We start from the raw sequence: 22,413 nt of genomic DNA, 5'->3' as shown, positions 1-22,413 counted from the left end.
CTGACAGTGCTGGGAAGATTTTGATTTGTATAATCACATAAGAGTTTATTTTCTTCAGAAGATGTGTGTGTCACTTTATTTTTTTTAAATTTCTTTTTAAAGATAGAGTGAGAGAGAGCATGAGAACAGGGTGAGGGGCAGAGGGAGATATATGTCACTTTATTAATGGAGGTATTTCTTGTTCAAAATTGTGGAGTTTAAAGAGATTATTTTCTCTCCAAAAGTAAGCAGTGAATTGAATTTTGACCTTTTTTCATTACCTTCCTTGCTTTCTGCATTTAGCAAAAGAGTGTATTCAGAAGAGCCTCCTGTTACTGAGATTTTTGCCCGTGGGAGTGAGTTCAAAAGGAAGCTGTGACAGGTTGGTGGCTGCAGATGAAACGGATCACCTCCAGCCACGGGACAAGCGCCCGAGGACGAGCTCTGTGGTGGAGGAGCATTTCCAGGCCTCCGTGTCTCCCGTGGAAGCGGGCGCCCTTGCTGCGGGCGTTGGGGGTCTTGGCTCGGACGTGCAGCCGAAGCTGCCACCCAGCAGCGGGCCCCCTGCTGCCGAGGTGTCCTCTGCCGCCGCCGAAGAGCCCTCGTCACCTTCTACCCCCGCCCGGCGGCCTCCCTTCACCCGAGGCCGACTCCGGCTGCTCTCCTTCCGGTCCGTGGAGGAGGCGAGGCCAGCGCCCACGGTGAAGGAGAAGTACCCCGTGCTGAAGGACGTCCTGGACTTCATCAAGGACCAGTCCCTCTCCCACGAGAGGTGAGCCGCCAGTGCCCTCCCCGTACTCAGCGTTCACGAAGTACAAGTGAGCAAGGAGTACTTGAAGGAGAGATCAAGATTTGTGTTAGAACGGTGAAGACAAAATTGGGTGGTTACTTTTTTCTTTTAAGAAGTATTTTCTTACTGAAAATACTGAAGACTCGTACATTACATGGTATGTAAATTAGATCTCAGTAATGTACGCCAGGATTAAAAAAAGAAACATTGGTTTTGGTAGCTGTCATTTATAAATGTGTCTTACATTAATCCTGGGAGAAACTTAGGATTTGAGATTTTCTGACAAAATTATCTGTCAGCGGGTCTGCAGGTCTGGAAGTATTACATGTTTTAATAATTTCCTGCCCTAAGAATTAAAGCTTCGTCTCCGTGGGGCAGTAAAAAGATCAGAGTCCCTTTCCAGTTCCTGAATTTGCGAGTTTGGGGTGTCTGGCTTCTGGGCTGTTTGTGAGCTGTGCCTGTTGCCGCTGAGCACTGACGGACAGGAGCCAGCAGGGCCAGGTCCCCCTCCAGAGTGACGCTCCTGCTGCTACCGTAGTTCAGGTCGTGATCTCAGGGTGAGTGTGCTCGAGCTCTCTTGCCGCGCCTGACTTGACCTCTGTCTGCAGTGTCGTAAAGGTTCTTGCCTTGAGGAGAGCCCAGGCGCAGAGTGTCCTCGAAGTCCTGAGGATCGTTCAGTATTGCTCAGAGTCCCTCGGACAGCCTCACTGCTTCCATCCGCCATACGTACTCTTCCTGTTGGAGCTCCTCACCTGCCAGAAAGAGTTTACCAAGTAAGTACAAATCACACATCTGCAAGGAAAACAGGCCCGGGCAATTGTAAAGAAACCCTAGTTGTCTTTAATTAGTAACTGTTATTTCCGTGTAGGATGCAAATTTGTTTTTGGTCAGTTCTCTCATCCTAAGGAGAAACGGGTTCTTTCTAGTAAGTAAATGCCAGAAATCTTGTTTATTTCTCCTGATGAGTTTGTCAGCTTTGTTTTACCAGACAGTGAGGATTGTGTTCCCTGTGTACCCATATCCAACAGGTGGCTTCTGGAAGCTGTGAACTAAATTTAATTTTCATGTACAATGAGGACATTAATCTGAGTACCTTACAACGTGGTTCTAATAGCCACTGAACAACTCCTTCCTGAGCGTTGACTATGTCAGGCACTGTGCTAGGTGATGGATGTGCAGCAGTGGATGAGGCAGACAAGAGTCTCGTTCTAATGGGACTTGTATTGCTTTTTTTTTGTTTTTGAAAGATTTTATTTATTTGAGAGAGAGAGGGTGCATGCACACAAGCAGGGGGGAGGGGCAGAGGGAGAGGGAGAAGGAGAAGCTGACTCCCCACCAAGTGGGGAACCCAACAAGGGGCTCAATCCCAGGACCCCAGGATCATGACCTGAGCCAAAGGCAGACGCTTCACCCCCTGAGCTACCCAGGTATGCCTACTGGAGCTTGTATTCTATTGAGAGACGGATGATGAGAGAAATCCATCCATTCCTCCATCTATGTAATGTGTCCGTCCCAGGCGTGTGGTGACCTCCAACAGAGTGATGTAGTTTGCGTGTTCAGGGAGCGGGGCTGAGAAGTCAGCCTGTAAACCAAGAGATGAATGACCAGTGAGCTCAGAAGGAAGAGCACTGAATGCAGAAGGAACAGCGCAGAGGCCCTGGGGTGAGGGCTTGGCCCCAGGAACAGCACAAAAACCGGCGTGCCTGAGTGAGAGGGGATGGCAGGAGACCAGCTCAGGAGATGAGTCGGGGCTCAGATGATGCCGATCTTTGTAGGACGGGGTTTAAGGTGTTTGGATTTCATACTGAGTTTTAGGTGGGAGACCCGTGGGGAATCCCAAGCCCAGGAGGAACACACGGTTACATTTATGAAAGTCACTTCTGGCTACTCTGTGGGAAAGCGTGGACGGAAGCAAAGTAGTCGGGAGACGGTGCAGTCGGCCAGGCGGGCAGTGGCAGGCTCTGGACCCTGGAATGGTCCTGGAGATGGAGAGAAAGGAGGGCACTCAGGATCTGCTTTGGAGGTAGAGTCACCGTGATGCACAATGGATTGGACGGAAGGAACCGTGAGGAAGGAAGGGGCTGCTGGATGTTGGCTACAGCAGTTAGTGGATTGTGACGGATTTTACTGAGGGGAAGAGAATGGAAGAAACAGATTGGGGCGAAAATCAGACTTTGCTCTGGTATGTTAAGTTAGACCTGCTTTTTTCACATCCAAGTAATGGTATCCAGGGAGTAAAGGTAAGGGTCTGAGGTTCTGGAAAGAAGCCAGGGCTAGGGATAGAGTTTGGATGCTGTCAGCATGCGGATGATCTTTACAGCCATGAGACTGGATGATCAAGAAAGAGCGTAGAGATGGACAAGAATGGGCTCAAGACTGAGCCTGAGGGGCACCTCTTACTCAGAGCTCAGGCAGAGGAACAGGGGTCAACTGAGGAGATCACGAAGGAGTAGCCATCAAGAGCGAAATCCAGGGGATGACGGGGTCCTAGAAGCCAAGAGAAGAATTTGTCCGTTGTGTCAAATGCTGATGTGGGAGGTGGCGCCACACTGGATTTGTCTGCAGTCCTGTGGGGGCCAGGGGGCTGAAGGCCCAGCTGGACTGGGTGGAGAGGAAAATGGAGTGGGGGGGCAAAGGGAGGGAGAGACCACAGACCATCATTTCTTGATGCAGGAAGAGGGGGCCCATCGCATGGCAGGTGCAGACGCACAGGGTTGGTTTGCACAGAGCTGGGGGACCGTCTGTGGCGGCCCGAGCAGCATGGTGCTGCGCATGGAGGGGCAGACCGGTTGGTCGGTTTGGTGGTGCAGAGATGGGGGCCTCTGTATGATCTTTCTGCTTTTATAAAATGAAAATCGCGTAGTCCTAGCTAAAAGTGAAGGGCTAGGAGAAGTCGTGGCAGTTTAAGGAGGGGCACGAAGGGTTGAAACAGTAACGCAAGGTGAGAAAGCCAGTCTGGCTGAGCGCTCTGAGTGCTCCTTTGAGAATCGTGGTCATGAGTTGAAAGTGGCGCCCGTCAGCCCGATGCGTGCTGTTTCCTCCAGCAGCACTGTGCTGTTTGGATACCGGTGTAAGCTCTCGCAGGCCAGTCTGTGGAGGGAGAAAGCAGCAGGGAGTTGGCGGTTGCTCGGGTGAGGTGGCGGTGAGGGGCCGTGGGATCTCAGCCGGGCTGCCAGCGCCCTGAGGCAGCGTCACAGGTTGGGGTTCCAGGGAATTTCAGAAGTGGAAGTCACTGTTGGTGGGGCGGGGGGGCAGAGCAGGACGCTCTGAATCCAGTCAGGATTTCAGAAGTCCTGCCGTCACTGTGGTGACGAGGTCAGAAGAAGGCTGGAGGTGACCACGGCAGAGGCGCCCGGGCATCGTTCCCGTGGATCTTGAAGTCTCCCAGGGGACAAGCGTTGAGGTGGGAGAGGCAGCGAGCCTGGTGCTGAGGTCACTGGGGAGGGGAGGGTGGGCAGGGCCGAGGGGCCTGGCTGCGGTGAAGGTCCGGGGGCGGGTTAGATTGACCAAGAAGGAGAAGTCCTTGCCTTCCCTTACTCCTGGCCCGGCAGGTGGATCCTTGCTGCCGTGCTGCCACTCCCTGAAGTTACGTGCTCACGCTGACTCCGGCCTCCGCGCCACTTTGCTCAGCTGCTGGGCTCTGTTTTGTGGAGGGAATCACGACCGTGAAGTCCGTGCTGTTTCGGCACTTAAGTCATCAGTGCTTTTCTCTGTGTCTAGTTATTTCGCGCACTTGGAGGGCTGTGGCGCACGTCTGCACAAAGAGATTCGAGACACTTACTACCAGTTCGTTCTGTTTTTGGTCAAAGCAGTTAAAGGATTTAGCAGCATCAGTGACAGGTACTGTATCACTTCATCATCTCTAGAGAACACACGTTTCTATTTTTGCTGACTTTAGAGGAAATACACATTCGGTGTTGAAAATGTGGAGAAAAACAGAGTGAAAAAGAAAATGATAATCCCCGACGTTACCATCTAGCGCTAATTGCTCGCGTGAACTTGCTCAGATACTTTGTCCCAGCCTTTTTTCTGTGTGCTGTGTCCTTTTTCAAGGGGATGGTGCTTGGTTTATGTAAGAACGTACGACCTGTCCTTTTCAGTTTTTCGTGGGTTATGTGCAGTTTTAAGACTTGGGTGTGAAGCCATTCCCCAGTATCATCCCTCATAGGTGGTTTAGACAGAAACCTGAAGTCGGACGATCTTCCTCTCCGTCCGCGCTGAAGGAATGACCTGCGCTAATTTGGGACGGGCTGCTTATCGGGTCGTGGTTTTTACGCTCTGTCCTTAACCACAGAATGCTCCGAGGCGGGCATGGCGGACACCTCAGGTCGTGCTCCCGGGACTCTTGCCCAGCTGCCCTCGGAGGGGGGCTTGTGTGGAGCGTGGGGAGTCTGCTCTCACCTGCAGGCACACCAGGTTCTGACTTGCATCGTGTGCCGTCTGTGCCGTCCCGCTGGGGATGGCAGCCTCGATAACTCGCACCTCATGGGCTCCTTAGGTCCTTGCTGCCTGCCGTGTCCTGTGTGCAGACGGCCCTGCTCCATCTTCTGGATATGGGCTGGGAACCCGCCGATCTCACCTTCTTTGTGGACATTCAGTTACCACATCTCCTCATGAAGATGTCGCAAGAAAATATAAGCGTGCATGACAGTGTGATCAGGTAAGAACCCAGTCCCGCACCCCGCAGTGCCCGGAGCAGAGGAGTTCAGGGCCCGGTTGCTGGCATTAGACTCCCCGTAGTGCATCCTGGCTCTGCCACGGCCTGGTCGGGTGACCTTAGGACACTCATTTGTACCCGCTGTGCCTCCGTTTCCTCCTTCTTACGCCTGGAGGATAGTAATGTTACCTACCTCATAGGATCATTGTGAAGGGTAAATGAATTGTGTTTCTCAGGGTTGACGACAGTGTCTGGTGCGTGGAAGTGTGTGGAAGGTGGTGATGATGGGACTGTGAGGACGAGGATCCTCCGCATTTTTGGAGACCCTAGTCCAGCTTGTTGAATCGGAGAATCCTTTTCTTTGTTTTTCAGTTACGTGTATGTGGGGTTTTAGCCATTGTAACCTCTTGCACATTATAAGGACTTAAGATATGAGAAAAAATAGTATGCGGACTTTCTTTCCTTTCCACTTGTAATGAGTGTCTCTCCACCCTGTTCGAGTCCACTTACCTATCAGCTACTCGTGTGCATGGAGGAGAAAGAACGAAACGAGAGACGGAGGGCATGGGACAGGACCAGGGGAATTAGTGGGTCAGTGTTGCCGCAGGTTTCACTTTCTCAGACATCCTGGGCATTCTGGAGGAGGGGCTAGACCTCCACCTGTCTCCTGTGTCCCAGACCTGGCACACAGCCGGGGTGGGCGTGTGGGCCCGTGCCTGCGCCAGGTCGTCCCGGAGGGCCCCCCGCCCCCGCCCACCTCCGGTTCCTCAGCGCCCAGCCCCTTCCTGAGTGCAAGGAGGCCTGGCGGCAGTCTGGTGGGACACAGGAATCAACAAGTGTGTGTTGGTTGGTTGGCTGGTAAATAGTTTGCATTTGTGGTTGAGCACATCCTTTTATATTTAAAAGTCTGGTTGCTAGAACAAACTGTAAACTGAAATTGTGGAAACTTGTGACTTTGCCTGTAAAAGGAGCCCATGAGGTTATCTGTGTGACACTGCACTGAGGAGACCGAGGACCAGGGCTGAGTGCAGTGTCAGGGCCTGAGAGCCGCCGGGGACAGAGCCAGTCCCCGGGGCCTCCTGCCTCCCTTCGAGCTGATGCCGCCAGCGTCCCAGAGGAGGCTCACCACACGTGGTTGTCGGGGACTTGCACCTGCAGATACACCCTCTCAGGCTCTAATTCCTCACTGTCCCGTCTGCTCTGGAAAGGGCGTCTCCTTCTACGGTGTGTCCTGTCAACAGTCTCGCAAATCCTGGGGCTTTGGAAACCACATGCACATCTTCCCCTCAGAAGTTTAAAAATGCTCCGTCTGTTAGGCGGTAGGACACAGAGCCTGTTACCCAGCTCTTCCTAGAGTATTGGCAGAGGTATCCTTTTCTCTCTTTGTGTGCTTCTTTCAGCCAGTGGAGTGAAGAAGACGAGCTTGCTGATGCCAAGCAGAACTCAGAATGGATGGATGAGTGTCAGGATGGCATGTTTGAGGCCTGGTATGAGAAAATAGCCCAGGAAGATCCAGAGAAGCAGAGGAAAGTAAGACCTCTCAGCTGGGGTGATCTGAAGTGATTGGCTGGGAGTTTGGAGAGGACAGTCTGCCTGGGAGAATGCCAGTGGGCTATCTTCCGGAGGGTTCCCAGGGGTTAGTCTACCTCCTGGGAAGGCAGCTGTCGCTGACTGCTCTCTAGCCTCTGGGGCGGGGGGTGGGGGGGGGTGGGGAGGGGGCCCTGAACCCTGGCCTGGCCAGACCCTAGCGAGGCAGCTGTCGCCGACTCTGCTCTCTAGCCTGGACTGGCCACACTCAGAGCCCGCGGCTCCCTCCTGTAGACCTGGACTCTCAGAGTGTGGGCTCGTGAGGCTGAAGCGCGACATGAGGTTATTAATTTGCCGAAGGCCCTGGGCTCCGGTGTCCTTGGGCGGCATGCGCTTCCTGTGGGCGAATAATGCGGAGCCACGTGTCCGTTACAGGCTGCCTGCTGAGCACACGGGAGCAGCCACGTGCACACACATCCCGAGTTACGTGGTCAGACACGCGGAGGCCCGGGCTCAGATGGCCTGCCGAGTCCTTCTCCACGTGAGGCGTCGGTCCACCACCGCCATGTTGTGCCAGGCGTCTCCTGCCTGATTCATTCATTCTGTTAGTTTTGCACGCCTGCTGTGCGCCACTTACTTTGCTCGTGGAGCCCCTCTGTGGTGCTCGGACGGGGCGGTGCGGCCTTTGTTGTTAGTATCTTCCCGGGGGTGACGTGGCAGATCTGCTTTGATCTGCTGCGGTGCGGCGACTTAGGGATTTATTTCCCGTGGTTCCGGGCTGTAAAGAGAACCTGTACCAAGGCCTGCGGCTCCTTTCCAGGAAAACTTGCTCGGGGAGCGGCGCCCTTGCTGTCCCCCCAGAAGGTCTTCCTGTTAAGCACCAGCAAAAACAGCGCTTCGTAGGTAGTGTCCCTGTGTCTCTGAACACTTCCCTGTCCGACCACGTATCCCAGCTAGAAATCTGGGTGTCGTTCTCGACCTCTCCTTTCTGCGCCTCCGCGTCCGCTCTGTCCCCGAGGCGCCGCACCCCTGCCTCCTTAGTGCCACTCGGGCCTTCCCACCTTTCACAGCCGTGCAGCCCCTAGCCCGTCATGGGGCTCCCTTGACAGCTGCTCTCGTGGCCGGTCTCCCTGACCGTGGTCTTGCCTCCTTCAGTCCATTCTCCATCAGTAGCCAGAGGAGCGTTTTAGAACGCTCAGAGTGGTCGCATGACTCCACCTCTCTCCCGCTCTGTATCACGTTCTGCACCCAGGCACTGAATTACCACCAGTCCTAGGAGCCACCGTCCTGCCCTCTTGGTGCTTCCAGTAGAACTTGCTACTGATCTTGTTCGGTGTGCCCACCACCCTTACCCCCGCCCGGCTGATACCTGTCTGCCCCCAGGTCTCAACACGGAGTTACCTCCATGACCTTCTTGACAGCCGCTGATAGCCTGGCTGGGTTTTCTCGGGCCCTGACTTTGTCCGTCAGACCTGCTGTCACGCTGTGCGGTCACTCGAGGGGTTCCCAAGTAGACGCCAGGCTCCCGCACCTTCTCACCCGGCACCTGGCGCCACGTGGGTGAGGTGATCGCTGAGTGGTGGCCACGTCGGAAGGCCTGCTGGCTAATTGTGTGTGTTTCACCTTACAGATGCACATGTTCATCGCTCGCTACTGTGACCTGTTAAACGTGGACATCTCTTGCGATGGGTGTGACGAGATTGCGCCCTGGCACCGTTACCGGTGTCTGCAGTGTAGCGACATGGATCTCTGCAAGACTTGCTTCCTGGGTGCGTGCCGCCCCCGAGGGACCCTTGTTCCGTTTCCTGTGACCTCGTCGTGGAAGTCCTGTGTGCGGGACAGAAGCCCTGCCCCGTGCTGTTCTCTGACCCGTCGGCAGATACCGCACGACAGGCTCCAGGGCTGTGCTCTGACGTGCTTCTGTCTTCCATCCCGCTGGGTGTGGGTACTCGATCCACGCACGGGACCGCTCAGTGTGCCTTCGGCTGAGCGTCCAGAAGATGCTGTTCCCTCTGAATCCTTGGTGCCACTCAGGGTGGTGTGCAGAGTTTACAGGGAGTCAGATACACACACACAAGCAGACATCCCAAATTCCTGACTATTCTTGATGTGTGGGTGCTGACGTGCGGCTGACAGCTGTGAGCAGCTGGGTGCTCCGTGCGCATGTCCCAGTCATGGCAGCACTCCCAGCACAGGGGTGTGCATGCTGATACAGAGTGTTCCAGGGAAGTTCAGAAGTGGTAACGATCGCTGTTGCGGGGAAGGCTTGCGAGGAGGTGAATTGGTCTCTGAAGAAAGTCAGAGCTGGATGCTGTGAAGGCAGCGCATCACCGTCTGACACAGAGCCGGTCAGGGACAGAGGCGTGAGCCTCTGCGGTGTGTCTGGGTCGGCGCACTCAGGTGTCTTTCCGGCTGAGTGGTGGGCTCAGACAGGGAGGGCCCACACCTGAACCCTGGGGCAGTCAGCCAGGACACTGAGGGAATCTGTGGACAGTGGGGTTTTGACATCCCTGGAGCTCTGCTGGGGGAAGGTGGCTCCGGCCTTACAGGGGTTTCCTTCAGGGAGTCGCTCACAGCAGTGACCAGGCTCTCGGCAGCAGGGGCAGAAGTGGGCCAGGTGCGAGGAGTGGTCAGCAGGGTCTGTGGTGGGGTGCGGAGCCCCACCGGGCTGGGACCACACCCGACACCAACGCTTTCTCACTCATTGGGTTTGAGGTTGCGGAGTCTGTTTTCCTCTGTGATTCTGGAATGAAAAAGTGGGAGCAAAAACCTGGTCACTCCTCAGTGCTTATTAACAGGGTCACACAGCAGATGCTTAATGTCTGTCAGAGGAGGGGTCACACGGGAGACAGCTCACAGATGGGCACGTGGACTTTGTTTCTGCCAGATGGTCGTCATGATGGGGATTGGTAGTACATTCCATCAGACCCCGTGTGGCACTGGGAAAGGGGGTCGGTGCGTGGTACCACGGCTAAGAAGTTCTGTGCCGAGAGTACTGTTGATGTGCTCGGAGCCACTGGGCAGGACAGCCTGGACTCCAGAAGATGCCCGTGGCCCCTGACGTCCTGAGCAGTAACTTGGCAGAGCCCTACTTCTGAATTGGTTTGTGTTGGGAAGCTAGCACTTCTGAGAGCCCTTTGCCCGATCCCGCTCATGCTAGTGTTCTTTCCCCAGGTGGGGTGAAGCCCGAGGGCCATGGAGATGACCATGAGATGGTCAGCATGGAGTTCACCTGTGACCACTGCCAGGGCCTGATCATCGGCCGGAGGATGAATTGCAATGTGTGTGATGACTTCGATCTCTGCTATGGGTGCTATGCGGCAAAGAAATACTCCTATGGGTATGTTCTGATCACTTCTGGCCACGGAACGCTTTCTTCGTGTATTCCTCTGCTGTGTGTGTGTGTGTGTGTGTTAAAAGCCTTTTTACTATGACAGATTTCAAACATACCCACAAGTAAAGAGACTAGTACACAGAATCCCCATATGGCCATTACCTAGATTCAAAAGCTGGGAAGAGTTTGCTCTGTGTGCTTAGCTTATTCTTTTCTTTTTTTCTTTGTTAAAGTGATTTAAATCAAATCATAGACCTCAGATCATTTCCCTCATACATACTTCACATTCACCTCTAAAAATTAGGAGCATTGGGGGTGCCTGGGTGGCTCAGTCGTTAAGCGTCTGCCTTCGGCTCAGGTCATGATCCCACGGTTCTGGGATCGAGTCCCGCATCGGGCTCCCTGCTCGGCGGGGAGCCTGCTTCTCCCTCTCCTGCTCCCCCTGCTTGTGTTCTCGCTCTCTCTCTGACTGATCAATAAAATCTTTAAAAAAAAATTATGAGCATTTTCTGACATTACCAAAATGATATTACCACACTCGGAAAATTTCACAATAAGGAGCTCTTCCTCCCCCTTCCACAGGCAGTGTTTCGCCTGGGCAGGGGTGGGGGGTGTGAAATCCTGAAACGGTGTGCACGGTGTTTGTGTTGGTTCATTTCTCTGGGGATAGGGCTCATACCTGTCTTCAGATTTTCAGTTGCCACAGCCTTGGAGGTCACCGCGCCCAGTGGAGGCCACGCACTCGCCCCTGAGGTCCTGGTCTTTCTGCGCCCTCACAAAGTCGGCCATAATCACGTCTTGCCTTTGCAGCCACTTGCCCACCCACAGCGTCACGGCCCATCCGATGGTGACCATCCGCATCAGCGACCGGCAGAGGCTCATCCAGCCTTACATCCACAACTACGCCTGGCTGCTGTTTGCCGCCCTGGCTCTCTACAGTGCCCACCTGGCCAGCGCGGAGGATGTGGACGGGGAGAAGCTGGGTCCCCGGGACCGCAACAGTGCCAGCACCCTGCGGGGCGAGTGCATGCAGCTCGTCGGCGACTGTCTGATGAAGGCTCACCAGGGAAAAGGTACTCGTCCCCGCGCACGGAACCAAGCCGGCTCTCAGCTGCTTGTGCGGGAAGTGAGATACCGCGCTTGGTGAGAGGCGGCCTGACCCGCTTGCCACGGCAGGCGCTCACCCTGCTTTGGAGCTAATTCCAGATTCCCACGTGCATCTGAGAAAAATTGTGGCATCAAAATACTTTCAGTTTCTCTAAGATACTCACGTGAAGTTGTAAAAAAAGAAGAAAGTAATAATCAAACTCCTAATGTCTGTGGATGAAGTACTTAGTATTTGAGCCTACCAGTCTTAGCTTGCCAAAGGGATGTTGTTTTTATTTTTTTAAAGATTTTATTTATTCATTTGAGAGAGAATGAGATAGAGATAGAGAGAGCATGAGAGGGGGGAGGGTCAGAGGGAGAAGCAGACTCCCTGCCGCGCAGGGAGCCCGACGCGGGACTCGATCCCAGGACTCCAGGATCATGACCCGAGCCGAAGGCAGTCGTTTAACCGACTGAGCCACCCAGGCGCCCCAAGGAATGTTGTTTTTAACCTGGAGTGCAGATCTATTCCACATAACTGCGTTCTAGATGAGAGCTGTTTGTAATTGAAGTCGTTTGACTAACAAAATACCTCAACGACTTTGACTTGACTGAGGGGCACTCGGGGGATGTAACGTGCATGTTACACTTTGGAGGTGTTTGAATCCCGCTCAGATTACAGGACTCCCTGTTCTAGGATATGGTGGGGACATCAGGCCTGTGTTGGGCAGCGCGTGGGCAGTACCAGTGTTCCCGAGCTTGCCAGTGGGGACGTAGACATCTAGTTGTGTGGGGCTACAGTGGAATTGTCATGTTTATGATTTTCTAAGTGGACCGTCCTCTTGTGTCTCTGTCTTCTGTGCTAATAAAGTACACGCATTCCTCACTACTCAGACTTTTGGTGCCTGACATCAGGGGCCAAGTAGATGTGAATAGCCAAGGAGGTTCATACTGAGTGAGCTTCGGTTTGGTTTGTGGAGAACCCAGCCATCTCCTTCCATGTAGTGATTTATGGCATGTGCAGGAAATGACCTCATTCTAAAATTTTTAACCGTTCTCTTATTTGCTCCCCATGTAGGTCTGAAAGCTCTAGCTCTTCTTGGTGTACTGCCAGATGGTGAATCTGGTCCAGACAGTCGGGTCCCTTTGGTCGCTGTGCCCGCCTGCACGCCAGAGGAGGAGAGAGCCGTCCAGGGTGCTGAGGACCCGTCCCACGCGGGCCCTTCTGTGCACTGCAGGGTACGTCACGGTGCATTAGTAGGCAGACTCTCAGGTCGACACGGGGAGCCGTTTGCAGGTGGGGGCAGGGCAGATCCTGGGTTCTAGCCCCTGCTCTGTCGGGCCCCGGGCACATTGCCACCATCTGTTCACTTCACTTTCCCATCTGTGAAATGGGGCGAGAATACTAATACCCGTTCGTAGGCTGTTCTGAGGATTTACACACATTACGCAGCAGCTAATGTGTGTAAAGTGCTTAAGACAGTGTCCGTTGTACATTCCATATCAGTGTTAACTGTTCCTGTTACCTGCCTTCTGGTGGGATGGCAAGGAAGGAAGACTGTGTACCTAAGGAGGTTCGTTCCTGGCCCATGGCGAACACTGTGTATGCTGTGTATGCGAAGCTTTTATTTTTTAGAGCACGCGCCATAGGGGTGGGGATCAGAGGGAGGGGGAGACGGAACCTCAGGCAGACTCCACGCCCAGCGCAGAGCCCGACGTGAGGCTCCATCTCACGACCCTGAGATCATGACCTGAGCCAAAACCTAGAGCCAGACGCTTAACGGACTGAGCCACCCAGGCGCCGTGAAGCTATTCTCCTAGTGAGCCGACGGGTAATCCTCAGTGCTTTCTGTTTACCGAACAGATACGGTAGTTTGCACGCTCCTGTGTAAGTAGGAGGGAAGCCTCCTGGATCTGGGGGTAGCCTGTGACCGCAGTCTTAAAGTTAGTTTTGTGGGAGAGCACAGCGTAGCTTCTGCGATGCTGCCTCCGGAGCTTGAGGTCTCAGGTGCTGTGAGCGCCCCTGACTTGGCCTGGGGAGCGGTGGGCGTTTCTGTCCTCCATCTCTGTCACATTCACTAGTTCAGGGATCCCCCGTTTGGTGGTTGTACTCACCGAGACCCCATTGCCCTTTAGAGCAAGGCAAAAGCAAAGATGGCTGGTGAAAACCTGAGGATTCTGTCAGCTTCACTCAGCCAGAGAGGCAGCACCAGACAGACCACGTCAGCTTCAGCCTGGTCTCCGGGGCGCCAACATTTCTGACCACAAAACCCCTCGTCCGGGCAGCACTTGAGCCACCCACAGGTGGTGCTGGGCAGAGAGGACATTGTCAGCAGGGGCAGTCTTCACCCCTGAGCCTGGAACAGTTGTGTCTTCCTCTGAGCTCCTAGTGTCTCTGCACCCGTGAGCACTCTGCTCCCTGTGTGTCCACTTACCATCAGTTCATACCAGAGTGACCTGGGTGAATTTGTTTTATTCCATGGATTAAAATTGATTGCTTTTCGGGGCTCCTGGCTGGCTCAGTCTGTAGAGCGTGTGACTCTTGATCTCGGGGTTGTGAGTTCGAGCTCACAAGCTCTGTGTTGGCATAGAGCTTACTTAAAAGTAAAATCTTTAGGGGCGCCTGGGTGGCTCAGTCGTTGAGCGTCTGCCTTCGGCTCAGGTCATGATCCCAGGGTCCTGGGATCGAGCCCCACATCGGGCTCCCTGCTCCGCAGGAAGCCTGCTTCTCCCTCTCCCACTCCCCCTGCTTCTGTTCCCTCTCTCACTGTGTCTCTCTCTGTCAAATAAATAAAATCTTTAAAAAAAAAAAAAAAGTAAAATCTTTAAAATCTACTACTTTTCAGTGTGTATTTTGATGCTGAAATTGTCCAGTGTTTGGCCAGTGGAAGCTCCTCCCACCTGGCTTCGGTGTCCTTCTGATACTCCTTTTTCTCTGAGCACTTCCTTAATTTTTGTTGCAGAAGGATGTTTTGGGCTCATCTTAGAGGCTTTCCCTGGCCCAAGGAAAAAGGCCTAAGGAAGTGCAGGCCAAGCATCCTGCCAATCTGGGCAGCTTACTGCCCGACTCTTGAGCCCAGGAAAGCCTCCCCACTCCAGCGAGAGCCCCCTTAACAAGGCTCCTTGCCAAAATAAAATTCTCAAAGGTGTAAGCGAGCTCATTGTGCTAGAAAGAATTCCACACCTTTTTGTCTTCTTCCCAAGAGAAGAACTTTCTGTACGTGGCTTCTAAAGGCTAAATAGAACATATTAGAGGTTTGTAGTGGGGCCATGGCTTATGAGACTGCGGGCTCTGATGCAGGGGCATTTGGGAGATGTTTGGGAGATGGGATGCAGTGAGTACTGTCTTAATTAGAGCATAGATTTGTCACAGAAATGAGGGACATTTTCTTGGGGAATTCAAAAGTATTTTAGTCTGTAAAGACTGGCTAATGATTTTAAATATTATGTCACAGCATTAATGAGCCAACTTTTGTTAGAAGAAACCTTAATTCCTTTACATTTTGTTTTCAGGGCAAGAGAGGTGGTCCTAAGGAAGTCGGACCTTTAGACAGCAAGCAGAGAAGTAAGGCAGATGAAGAAGGTGCATCAGCTCTGAAGGGTCCTTCGTGCCAGACTCAAATTTCAGACTCACCTGCAGATGGTAGCACACCTACAGGGCATCCAGGTAGAGACTCTTTGGTCATTACCTTGATCTCTTTCATCTTAAAGCGCACACAGACCAATCCCTGAGCTATCTGTTGCACATAACTTGAAGTTGGCTAGCAGCCGAGGGCTCATGGTTTCTCAGTTTTGTATCAGATGGTAGCGATCACACTTTGAAAGTCACCTTTCCTTCACTCTGCCTGCTTTCCTGCCTCGTTCTTCCCTAATTTCCTGAGCGCCTGCTGTGTGCCCAGCACCGAGCTAGACGGTGGGGGCGCGACAGGGACCAGGTCAGACAGACAGACACAGAGCTCCTGCCCTCACGGAGCTTGCATTCTGGGGGGGGTGTAGACCAAGGTCCAGGTAACTGCAGTCTGAGGGGGAATGCGGCGCTGTCCACAGAGAGGGGTGGGTGGATGCTGGTGGTGACGGGTGTCTCTAACCGGAACAGACTGTATCCACAGAAAGCCTTGTAAAGGTTGGGCTGCGAGGGACCTTAGCTGCGCTAGGATCCACTCTGGGGAAGGGCTTTCTGGGCAGAAAGAACAGCATGAGCGAAGACCCCAGAGTGGGAAACCCTCAGGCGAACGCAGGGGAGAGTCCCGTTGGCAGGCACGCAGGGACAGAGCCCTGGGGGGTGCTGTGTCGCTCTGCCGTGGAGGCCCTGAGCTGCCTGTCTGGGGATAGCCGCGGCACGTTCAGAGCCGTGTGTCAAGGAGATTGACGGGCTTGAAGGTGGAGGTGCTGTGGGCTGAAGAGCCTCCTCGTTGGGGCAGCCCGGGGAGGCAGCGTCTGTCCCAGCTGCCTGCTCCGTGATGGAGGCAGGGCTGAGCACCTGGCGTCCTGCCCTGTGTGTGCGGCCAGCTCTCAGAAGAGGCTGATGGCCATCTGTGCACTGCACGTAATCCTACCTTCCGGACAATAGTCTGGTACCCCTAGTCAGTCCCTGTCCACTCTGGTCTGCATCAGCACCGGCGTCCTGGTCCACATGTAGTTTGTTCCTTCCTCGAGTGCTCACTGGGCACCTGCTATGCTCTAGTTCTAGGCGCTTGTGATAACCGAGCACCTAGAAGGGGGTAGAAATAATAAATATCACTGATTGGCTATGTTAAAGGGCGAAGGTGGCCTGAGCACCAAAGAGCAGGGTCAGGGGATGGGTGAGTGCAGAGGGGGTGCTCTGCGTTTACCTCGGGTGGTCAGGGTAGGCCTCCTTGAGCAGGATGGGTTCAGCAACGTCCCAGGTGTGTCCTCTGGCAGCACGGGGACCATGCGACACTTTACTTGCCTATCTGTACGTGCGTAGAAGCTGGCGAAATCTGAAAGCGTGATGTTTTACATCTCAGATGCTGAAAATATAGTCGTGTTGTCTCAGGAGCCCATCGAGGAAAAACGGGTTACTCCCAGCCCTGAGCAGGTGTTTGCTGAGTGTTCCCAGAAGAGGATTTTGGGATTACTAGCAGCCATGTTACCTCCCTTAAAGTTGGTAAGAGACAAATGGCGTTTTCTTTTTTGGAAGAGGGGTGGTGGTATATATGGAAAAATGTGTTTTTTTGGAAATCCGTCTACTGAAACCACCTGTTCATAGTCACGTGTGTGTCCCTGAGAGAAGCATAATCAGTTAGAAGTAGGGTCAGAGGATGATGCCTGAGGATGTCTGATTGGGCGTAGCTGTTGATGAAGGACACTGCATGGGCCCTTCGGCACTGGCCAGTTGTAACTAAGACGTGAACGGACGCAGCATTGAGTTGGTGTGGCTACGTGGATCCCGTGTTGAACAGGCATTTCTCCCTCTCTCGGCAGGACCCCACAGTGCCCGTGATGCACCTGGAGCACGTCCTCCCACTCATGTTTCAGGTTGTCATCTCCAACGCAGGCCACCTGAACGAGACCTACCACCTCACACTGGGTCTTCTCGGCCAGTTAATCACCCGCCTTTTACCAGCAGAGGTGGATGCTGCGGTGGTGAAGGTCCTCTCCGCCAAGCACACCTTGTTTGCATCAGGGGACAGTTCCATTGTGCCCGATGGCTGGAAGACCACCCACCTGCTCTTCAGCCTGGGAGCTGTGTGTCTGGACAGGTAGCCCCCGCACTCTGTCCCACCTTGGTGTTCATTTCCTTAAGTCCCTGGTCTGGCTGGTGATTGAGTTCAGTGTGTTGTCTCTTCAGTGTGCAGTAGGCGTCTCTTGTGAGAATAGAATTCATTTTACTAGAAAAGATGTCAACTGACATTAAAATTGTACTTAAAACCCACATTTGGGGCACCTGGGTGGCTCAGTCATTGAGCGTCTGCCTTCGGCTTAGGTCATGATCCCAGGGTCCTGGGATCGAGCCCTGCATCGGGCTCCCTCCTCGGCGGGAAGCCTGCTTCTCCCTCTCCCAACTCCCCCTGCTTGCGTTCCCGCTCTCGCTATGTCTCTCTCTGTCAAATAAGTAAATTTAAAAAAAAAAGTTAAAAAACAACAAAAAAAAGAAAACCCACATTAAAACAGCTGTGCAGTCTGGGTGCTATCTGCTGATTGAACTTTCTGATGATACATAGTGTAGGTTTTTTTTTTTTCCTGGCAGCAATAAGCGTAGGCTTTAGGATTGAAGAAAATAGGTCTATTTTTGTTATAAAGTAACATAATCAGGGTACCAAATTTGGAAAACAAAAATGGAGAAAAAAATCACCCTAGCTGCATCATCTTTTTTTTTTTTTTAAGATTTTATTTATTTGAGAGAGAGCGAGAGTGTGTAAGTGGGAGATGGGAGAGGGACAAGCAGACTCCGCGCTGAGCGTGCAGCCTGACGTGGGGCTATCCCACAACCCCAGGATCATGACCTGAGGCAAAATCAGGAGTTGGATGCTCAACCGACCGAGCCACCCAGGCGCCCCCACCCCCCACCCCGGCTGCACCATCTTAATGCACGTGGTGCTGTTTTAATACATTGGCTTCCAAGTTTTTTTTTTCTGTATGTAGATGCGAGTATGCACAAGTGCGCACGCGTGTGTGTGCGTGTGTGACTCTTTACAGAGATGTTTTTAAAAACCTAAGTGTCTACTGAGTGTAGAGGTGACAGAGGCTTCATTCTGATAGTTTTTAAACTAGTGGGTGAGTGGCCCTTGGGCGCTGCCGCGTGTGCCTTGGAGCGTAGCGAGCAAGCTCTGCCGAGTTCGTGTGGAGCCCTGCCGCCTAACGGAGCTCTTGCCTTCCAGCCGGGTGGGCTTGGACTGGGCGTGCTCCATGGCGGAGATCCTGCGGTCACTCAGCGGTGCCCCACTGTGGCGAGATGTCATCGCCACCTTCACAGACCACTGTGTCAAGCAGCTGCCTTTCCAGCTGAAGCACAGCAACATCTTCACCCTGCTCGTGCTGGTCGGCTTCCCACAGGTACCTCGCTCTGAAGGTCAGGCCCACCTTCCCGTCCTCATCACACACAGCAGGGGCTCTGTGGCGTATAGCTTTGGGAGGTTTTTTCCCTTCATTTGCATAATTTGCATTTACGGTATTGGTATAGTTTCAAGATTGTGGGATGGTTTGTTCAACTGCATTTTTAACAGTTTAGCTATTTGATTCATTTTTATTAGCCAGTTGTTTGACTAATAAGTCACTAAGTTATTAAATCACACAGAACTTCAGAGTACAGTTGTTTCTCAGCTGGCATTCATCTTGATCTCATTTCTTTTTTTTTTTTAAAGATTTTATTTATTTGAGAGAGAGAGAATGAGAGAAAGCACATGAGAGGGGGGAGGGTCAGAGGGAGAAGCAGGCTCCCCGCCGAGCAGGGAGCCCGATGCGGGACTCGATCCTGTGACTCCAGGATCATGACCTGAGCCGAAGGCAGTCGCTTAACCAGCTGAGCCACCCAGGCGCCCTTGATGTCATTTCTAATCTTCATGTCTCACAATTGGTTGGGACAAAGAGGACTATGAAACATGGCTTCATCCAGCAAGCATGTAAACCACCTCTGCACCGGGCCCTCGACTCAGGAGTGCCCGTCCTTGCGTACCTGTTGAAGTCCGGGGCACAAGCGGAGAGGACTGGACTTGTGTCTGCTGAAGGGCCCGTTCCTGTGTCTCTGTGCTCCTGACTTGCCTTCTTGGTCTCTGTCACGTTCTAGGTCCTCTGCGTGGGGACCCGCTGTGTGTATATGGATAACGCCAATGAGCCACATAATGTAATCATCTTGAAGCACTTCACGGAGAAGAACAGGGCTGTGATCGTCGATGTCAAAACCCGGAAAAGGAAAACAGGTCCCAAGCCTGATTATTTTTCTGAGAATGGAGGGAAGCTGTCAAATCTCTGCAATACCCTGAAATAAATGAAAATACCCTGGTTCTTGCCCCTGCATGTGATATTTTAAAAAGCAAATTATAACTCCCTGAGCGTCTTTTTCCTCATCTCTGAAGTGATGTGGTTGAATAAGGGTAAATTGGAAGACCTTAGCTGTGCTGTCTTTCTGTATATGTGGCTCCAGGGTTCTGGGGGGACACACTTAGGGTCTGAATATTTAATGTGGTCATTGGCTGGTGACTTGTTTTCTAATGGGTAATTTAAATATACAGTGGAGTCAGACAGCTACAGGAGCGTAAAACGTCTTTGAGTAATTGTGGTGACAATTTTGCTTGATCAGTAGAACAGTGAAAGTAGATCGTAAGTGACCTTTGACTTAATTTTCCAGCCCCAAAACAGCCTGGAGTATGTAACCATATGTGCCCAGTTCTGCTTCTGAAATAATCTGCTGTCTTATTCAGCTTCAGTGCTGGGCACCATCTGTGCTACTTTTGTGTGTGGGGTGAGGCAACGGTCAAGGTTCTTGTTCTTTTTCCTTTTTTGTCTTTTTTCTTTTTTGCATATTAACATCCAGTTGTTTCAGGACCATTTGTTGAACAGACTAGTTCTCCATTGAATTATCCTGGCACCTTCGTTGGAGATTAGTTTACCCACGTGTGTGTGTGTGTCTGTTTATGAGTTCTGTTATAGTCCATTAATCTAAATATTTGTCCTCACTCGAAGACCACATTCTCTTCACCATTATAGATTTATGCTAAGTCTCCAAATCAGGTTCTCCAACTTTGTTATTCTTTTGGCAGCATTGTTTTGGCTAGTCTAGTTCCTTTGCCTTTCTGTATAAATTTTAGAATCAGCTTGTCAGTTTCTATCAAGGAACCATTGAGTCTGTGTATCTGGGGAGAAGTGACATCTTAACATGACCCATGAGCACTGTATATGTCTCTCTTTATTTAGGAAATAAATTGAGATCTCTAATTTCTCTTCATCTGGCATGGAGTAGCAGCTGCTTTCTCTCATTCCTGAATTTGGTACTTTGTGTCTTCTCTTGTTTGTTTCCTAGAGTGTCTCACCAGAGATTGATCAATGTATGTTTTTAAAGATTTTTTTTTTTTTAATTTATTTGAGATAGAGTGACAGAGAGAGAGAGCACGAGTGAGGGGCAGAGGGAGTTGGGAGAAGCAGGTTTCCCGCTGCGCAGGGAGCCCGATTTGGGGCTCGATCCCAGAACCCTGGGATCGTGACCTGAGCCGAAGGCAGACACTTAACTGACTGAGCCACCCAGGTGCCCCTGTATGCTCTCACTTTAACTTGCCTGTGTCTTTACATTTAAAGTGGATTTCTTGCAGATAGCACATAGTGGAATTTTCTTTTTTAATCCAGTCTGACAATCTCTGTGTTTTCACTGAGATGTTTAGACTATTTACATTTAATGCAGTTATCAAGATGATTGAGTTTGAATGTACTAAGTTCTTGATTGTTTTTTATTTGCCTCACTTGTTTGGTTTTCCTTTTCTTCTACTTCCCCTGTTTTGTTTTTGTTTTTTAATGACTCCATTTATTTCCACTATTGGTTTTTAACTGTATCTCTTTTAATTTTTCCAGTGGTTGCTCAAGGATTTACCATAGTTTACCTTCAGGTAATTTTTTAGTGTTGCTTTAGGGTTTATAATATTCACCTTTAACTCATTGTAGTTTACCTTCAAATAATATTCTACCACTTAACATACAGTGAGGAAACACAGATTTTATATTTCTATCCCCCCATCCTTGTGCTATTATCATTACACATTTTACTTCTACATGTTATAAACCTCGGAATAAGACATTATTTATTTTTGCTTTAAAAAGTCAGATATTTTGGGGCACTTTGGTGGCGCAGTTGGTTAAGCATCTGACTCTTAGTTTTGGCTTAGGTCATGATCTCAGGATCATGGGATCGAGCCCTGCACTGGGCTCTGCGCTCAGCACAGAGTCTACTTAAGACTCTCCCCTGCTGGGGCACCTGGGTGGCTCAGTCGGTTAAGCATCTGCCTTCGGCTCAGGTCATGATCCTGGGATCCTGGGATTGAGCCCCACATCCAGCTCCCTGCTCAGCGGAGAGCGTGCTTCTCCCTCTCCCTCTGCCTGCCACTCTGCCTACTGTGCTCTCTCTCTATCTCTCTGTCAAATAAATAAATAAAATCTTAAAAAAAAAAAAAAAGACTCTCCCTGCTTGTTCGTGCACACACATGCTCTCTCAAATAAATAAATAAATCTTTAAAAAAATTTCTTGTTCAATAAAATAAAAAGAAATAAAAAATAAAAGGATATTTTAAGAAAGGTTTTAAAATGAGAAAACAATATCTTTTTATTTACTCACATGTTTACCATTTCTGGTACTCTTCATTTCTTTGTGTAAGTTCAAGTATCAATCTGGTATCATTTCTCTTTGGCCTGAAAAACTTCCCTTAACATTTCTTGTATTGCAGGTCTGCTGCCACAGAGTTTTTGTTTTGGTGTGTCCTACCAAACCAAAAAAATATTTATTTTGACTTTATCTTTGAAAGATGAGTTTGCCGCATACAAAAATCTAGGCCAAGAGTTTTTTCTTGGAATACTTTGAAGGTTTTGATCCATTTTCTTCTGGCTTACATAGTTTTGGCCGCAAAGTTTGCTGTCATTCTCTGTTACTCTTCAGATGTGTCCTTTTTTTCCCCTGGCTGCTTTTAAGATTTTTTTCTTAGTCACTGGTTTTTAGCATTTTGAATAGGATGTGCCTTGAGATGATTTTCTTTGTTTCTTCTTCTTGGGGGTTTATTGAGCTCCTGGATCTGTGGATTTACAGTGTCTATCAAATTCAGAAAAATTTCAACTATTATGTCTTCAAATAGTTGTCCCCCCCACCTCCACCCCCACCCCCTCCACCAGGATACTTCCACTAGTATCCACAAGGATGCTGGGTGGGGGGAAGACAGAATATTCCCAGGTCTGTGTGAGCTCCAAGAATTGTTCGTCCAACTGCTTTTGGTAGTTCTTTCCTAGAACTAGGTGGTTTCCCACCACACATTTGTGCAGCTCACACTCAGCCAAAGACGCGAGGAAGCTCTTGTGGCTGTCTAGAGAGGTCCCCCATACCCTGTC

At 51.3% G+C, this 22,413-nt stretch overlaps 1 protein-coding gene across 4 annotated transcripts in view; it reads left to right on the top strand.

The window, feature by feature from the left end:
* The window catches only part of ZZEF1 (zinc finger ZZ-type and EF-hand domain containing 1), a 101,906-nt gene that overhangs the window by 61,138 nt on the left and 18,355 nt on the right, over positions 1–22,413 (top strand). For all 4 annotated transcript variants that reach the window (XM_064583084.1, XM_045890151.3, XM_045890150.3 and 1 more), the window contains 14 exons: positions 283–751; positions 1,378–1,542; positions 4,490–4,609; positions 5,268–5,429; positions 6,827–6,956; positions 8,584–8,722; positions 10,128–10,293; positions 11,098–11,360; positions 12,452–12,612; positions 14,887–15,040; positions 16,362–16,501; positions 16,819–17,096; positions 18,216–18,390; positions 19,121–19,253. In XM_064583084.1, the coding sequence (XP_064439154.1) occupies positions 283–751; positions 1,378–1,542; positions 4,490–4,609; positions 5,268–5,429; positions 6,827–6,956; positions 8,584–8,722; positions 10,128–10,293; positions 11,098–11,360; positions 12,452–12,612; positions 14,887–15,040; positions 16,362–16,501; positions 16,819–17,096; positions 18,216–18,390; positions 19,121–19,253 (2,655 nt within the window). The remainder of the gene's footprint in view (positions 1–282; positions 752–1,377; positions 1,543–4,489; positions 4,610–5,267; positions 5,430–6,826; positions 6,957–8,583; positions 8,723–10,127; positions 10,294–11,097; positions 11,361–12,451; positions 12,613–14,886; positions 15,041–16,361; positions 16,502–16,818; positions 17,097–18,215; positions 18,391–19,120; positions 19,254–22,413) is intronic.

The sequence above is a fragment of the Mirounga angustirostris genome, unplaced genomic scaffold (genome assembly GCF_029215605.1).
Source record: "Mirounga angustirostris isolate CCGP_5_RB_7025 unplaced genomic scaffold, mMirAng1.0.hap1 SCAF_17, whole genome shotgun sequence".
NCBI classification, from domain to species: Eukaryota; Metazoa; Chordata; class Mammalia; order Carnivora; family Phocidae; genus Mirounga; species Mirounga angustirostris.
This window is presented reverse-complemented; position numbering and strand designations above follow the sequence as displayed.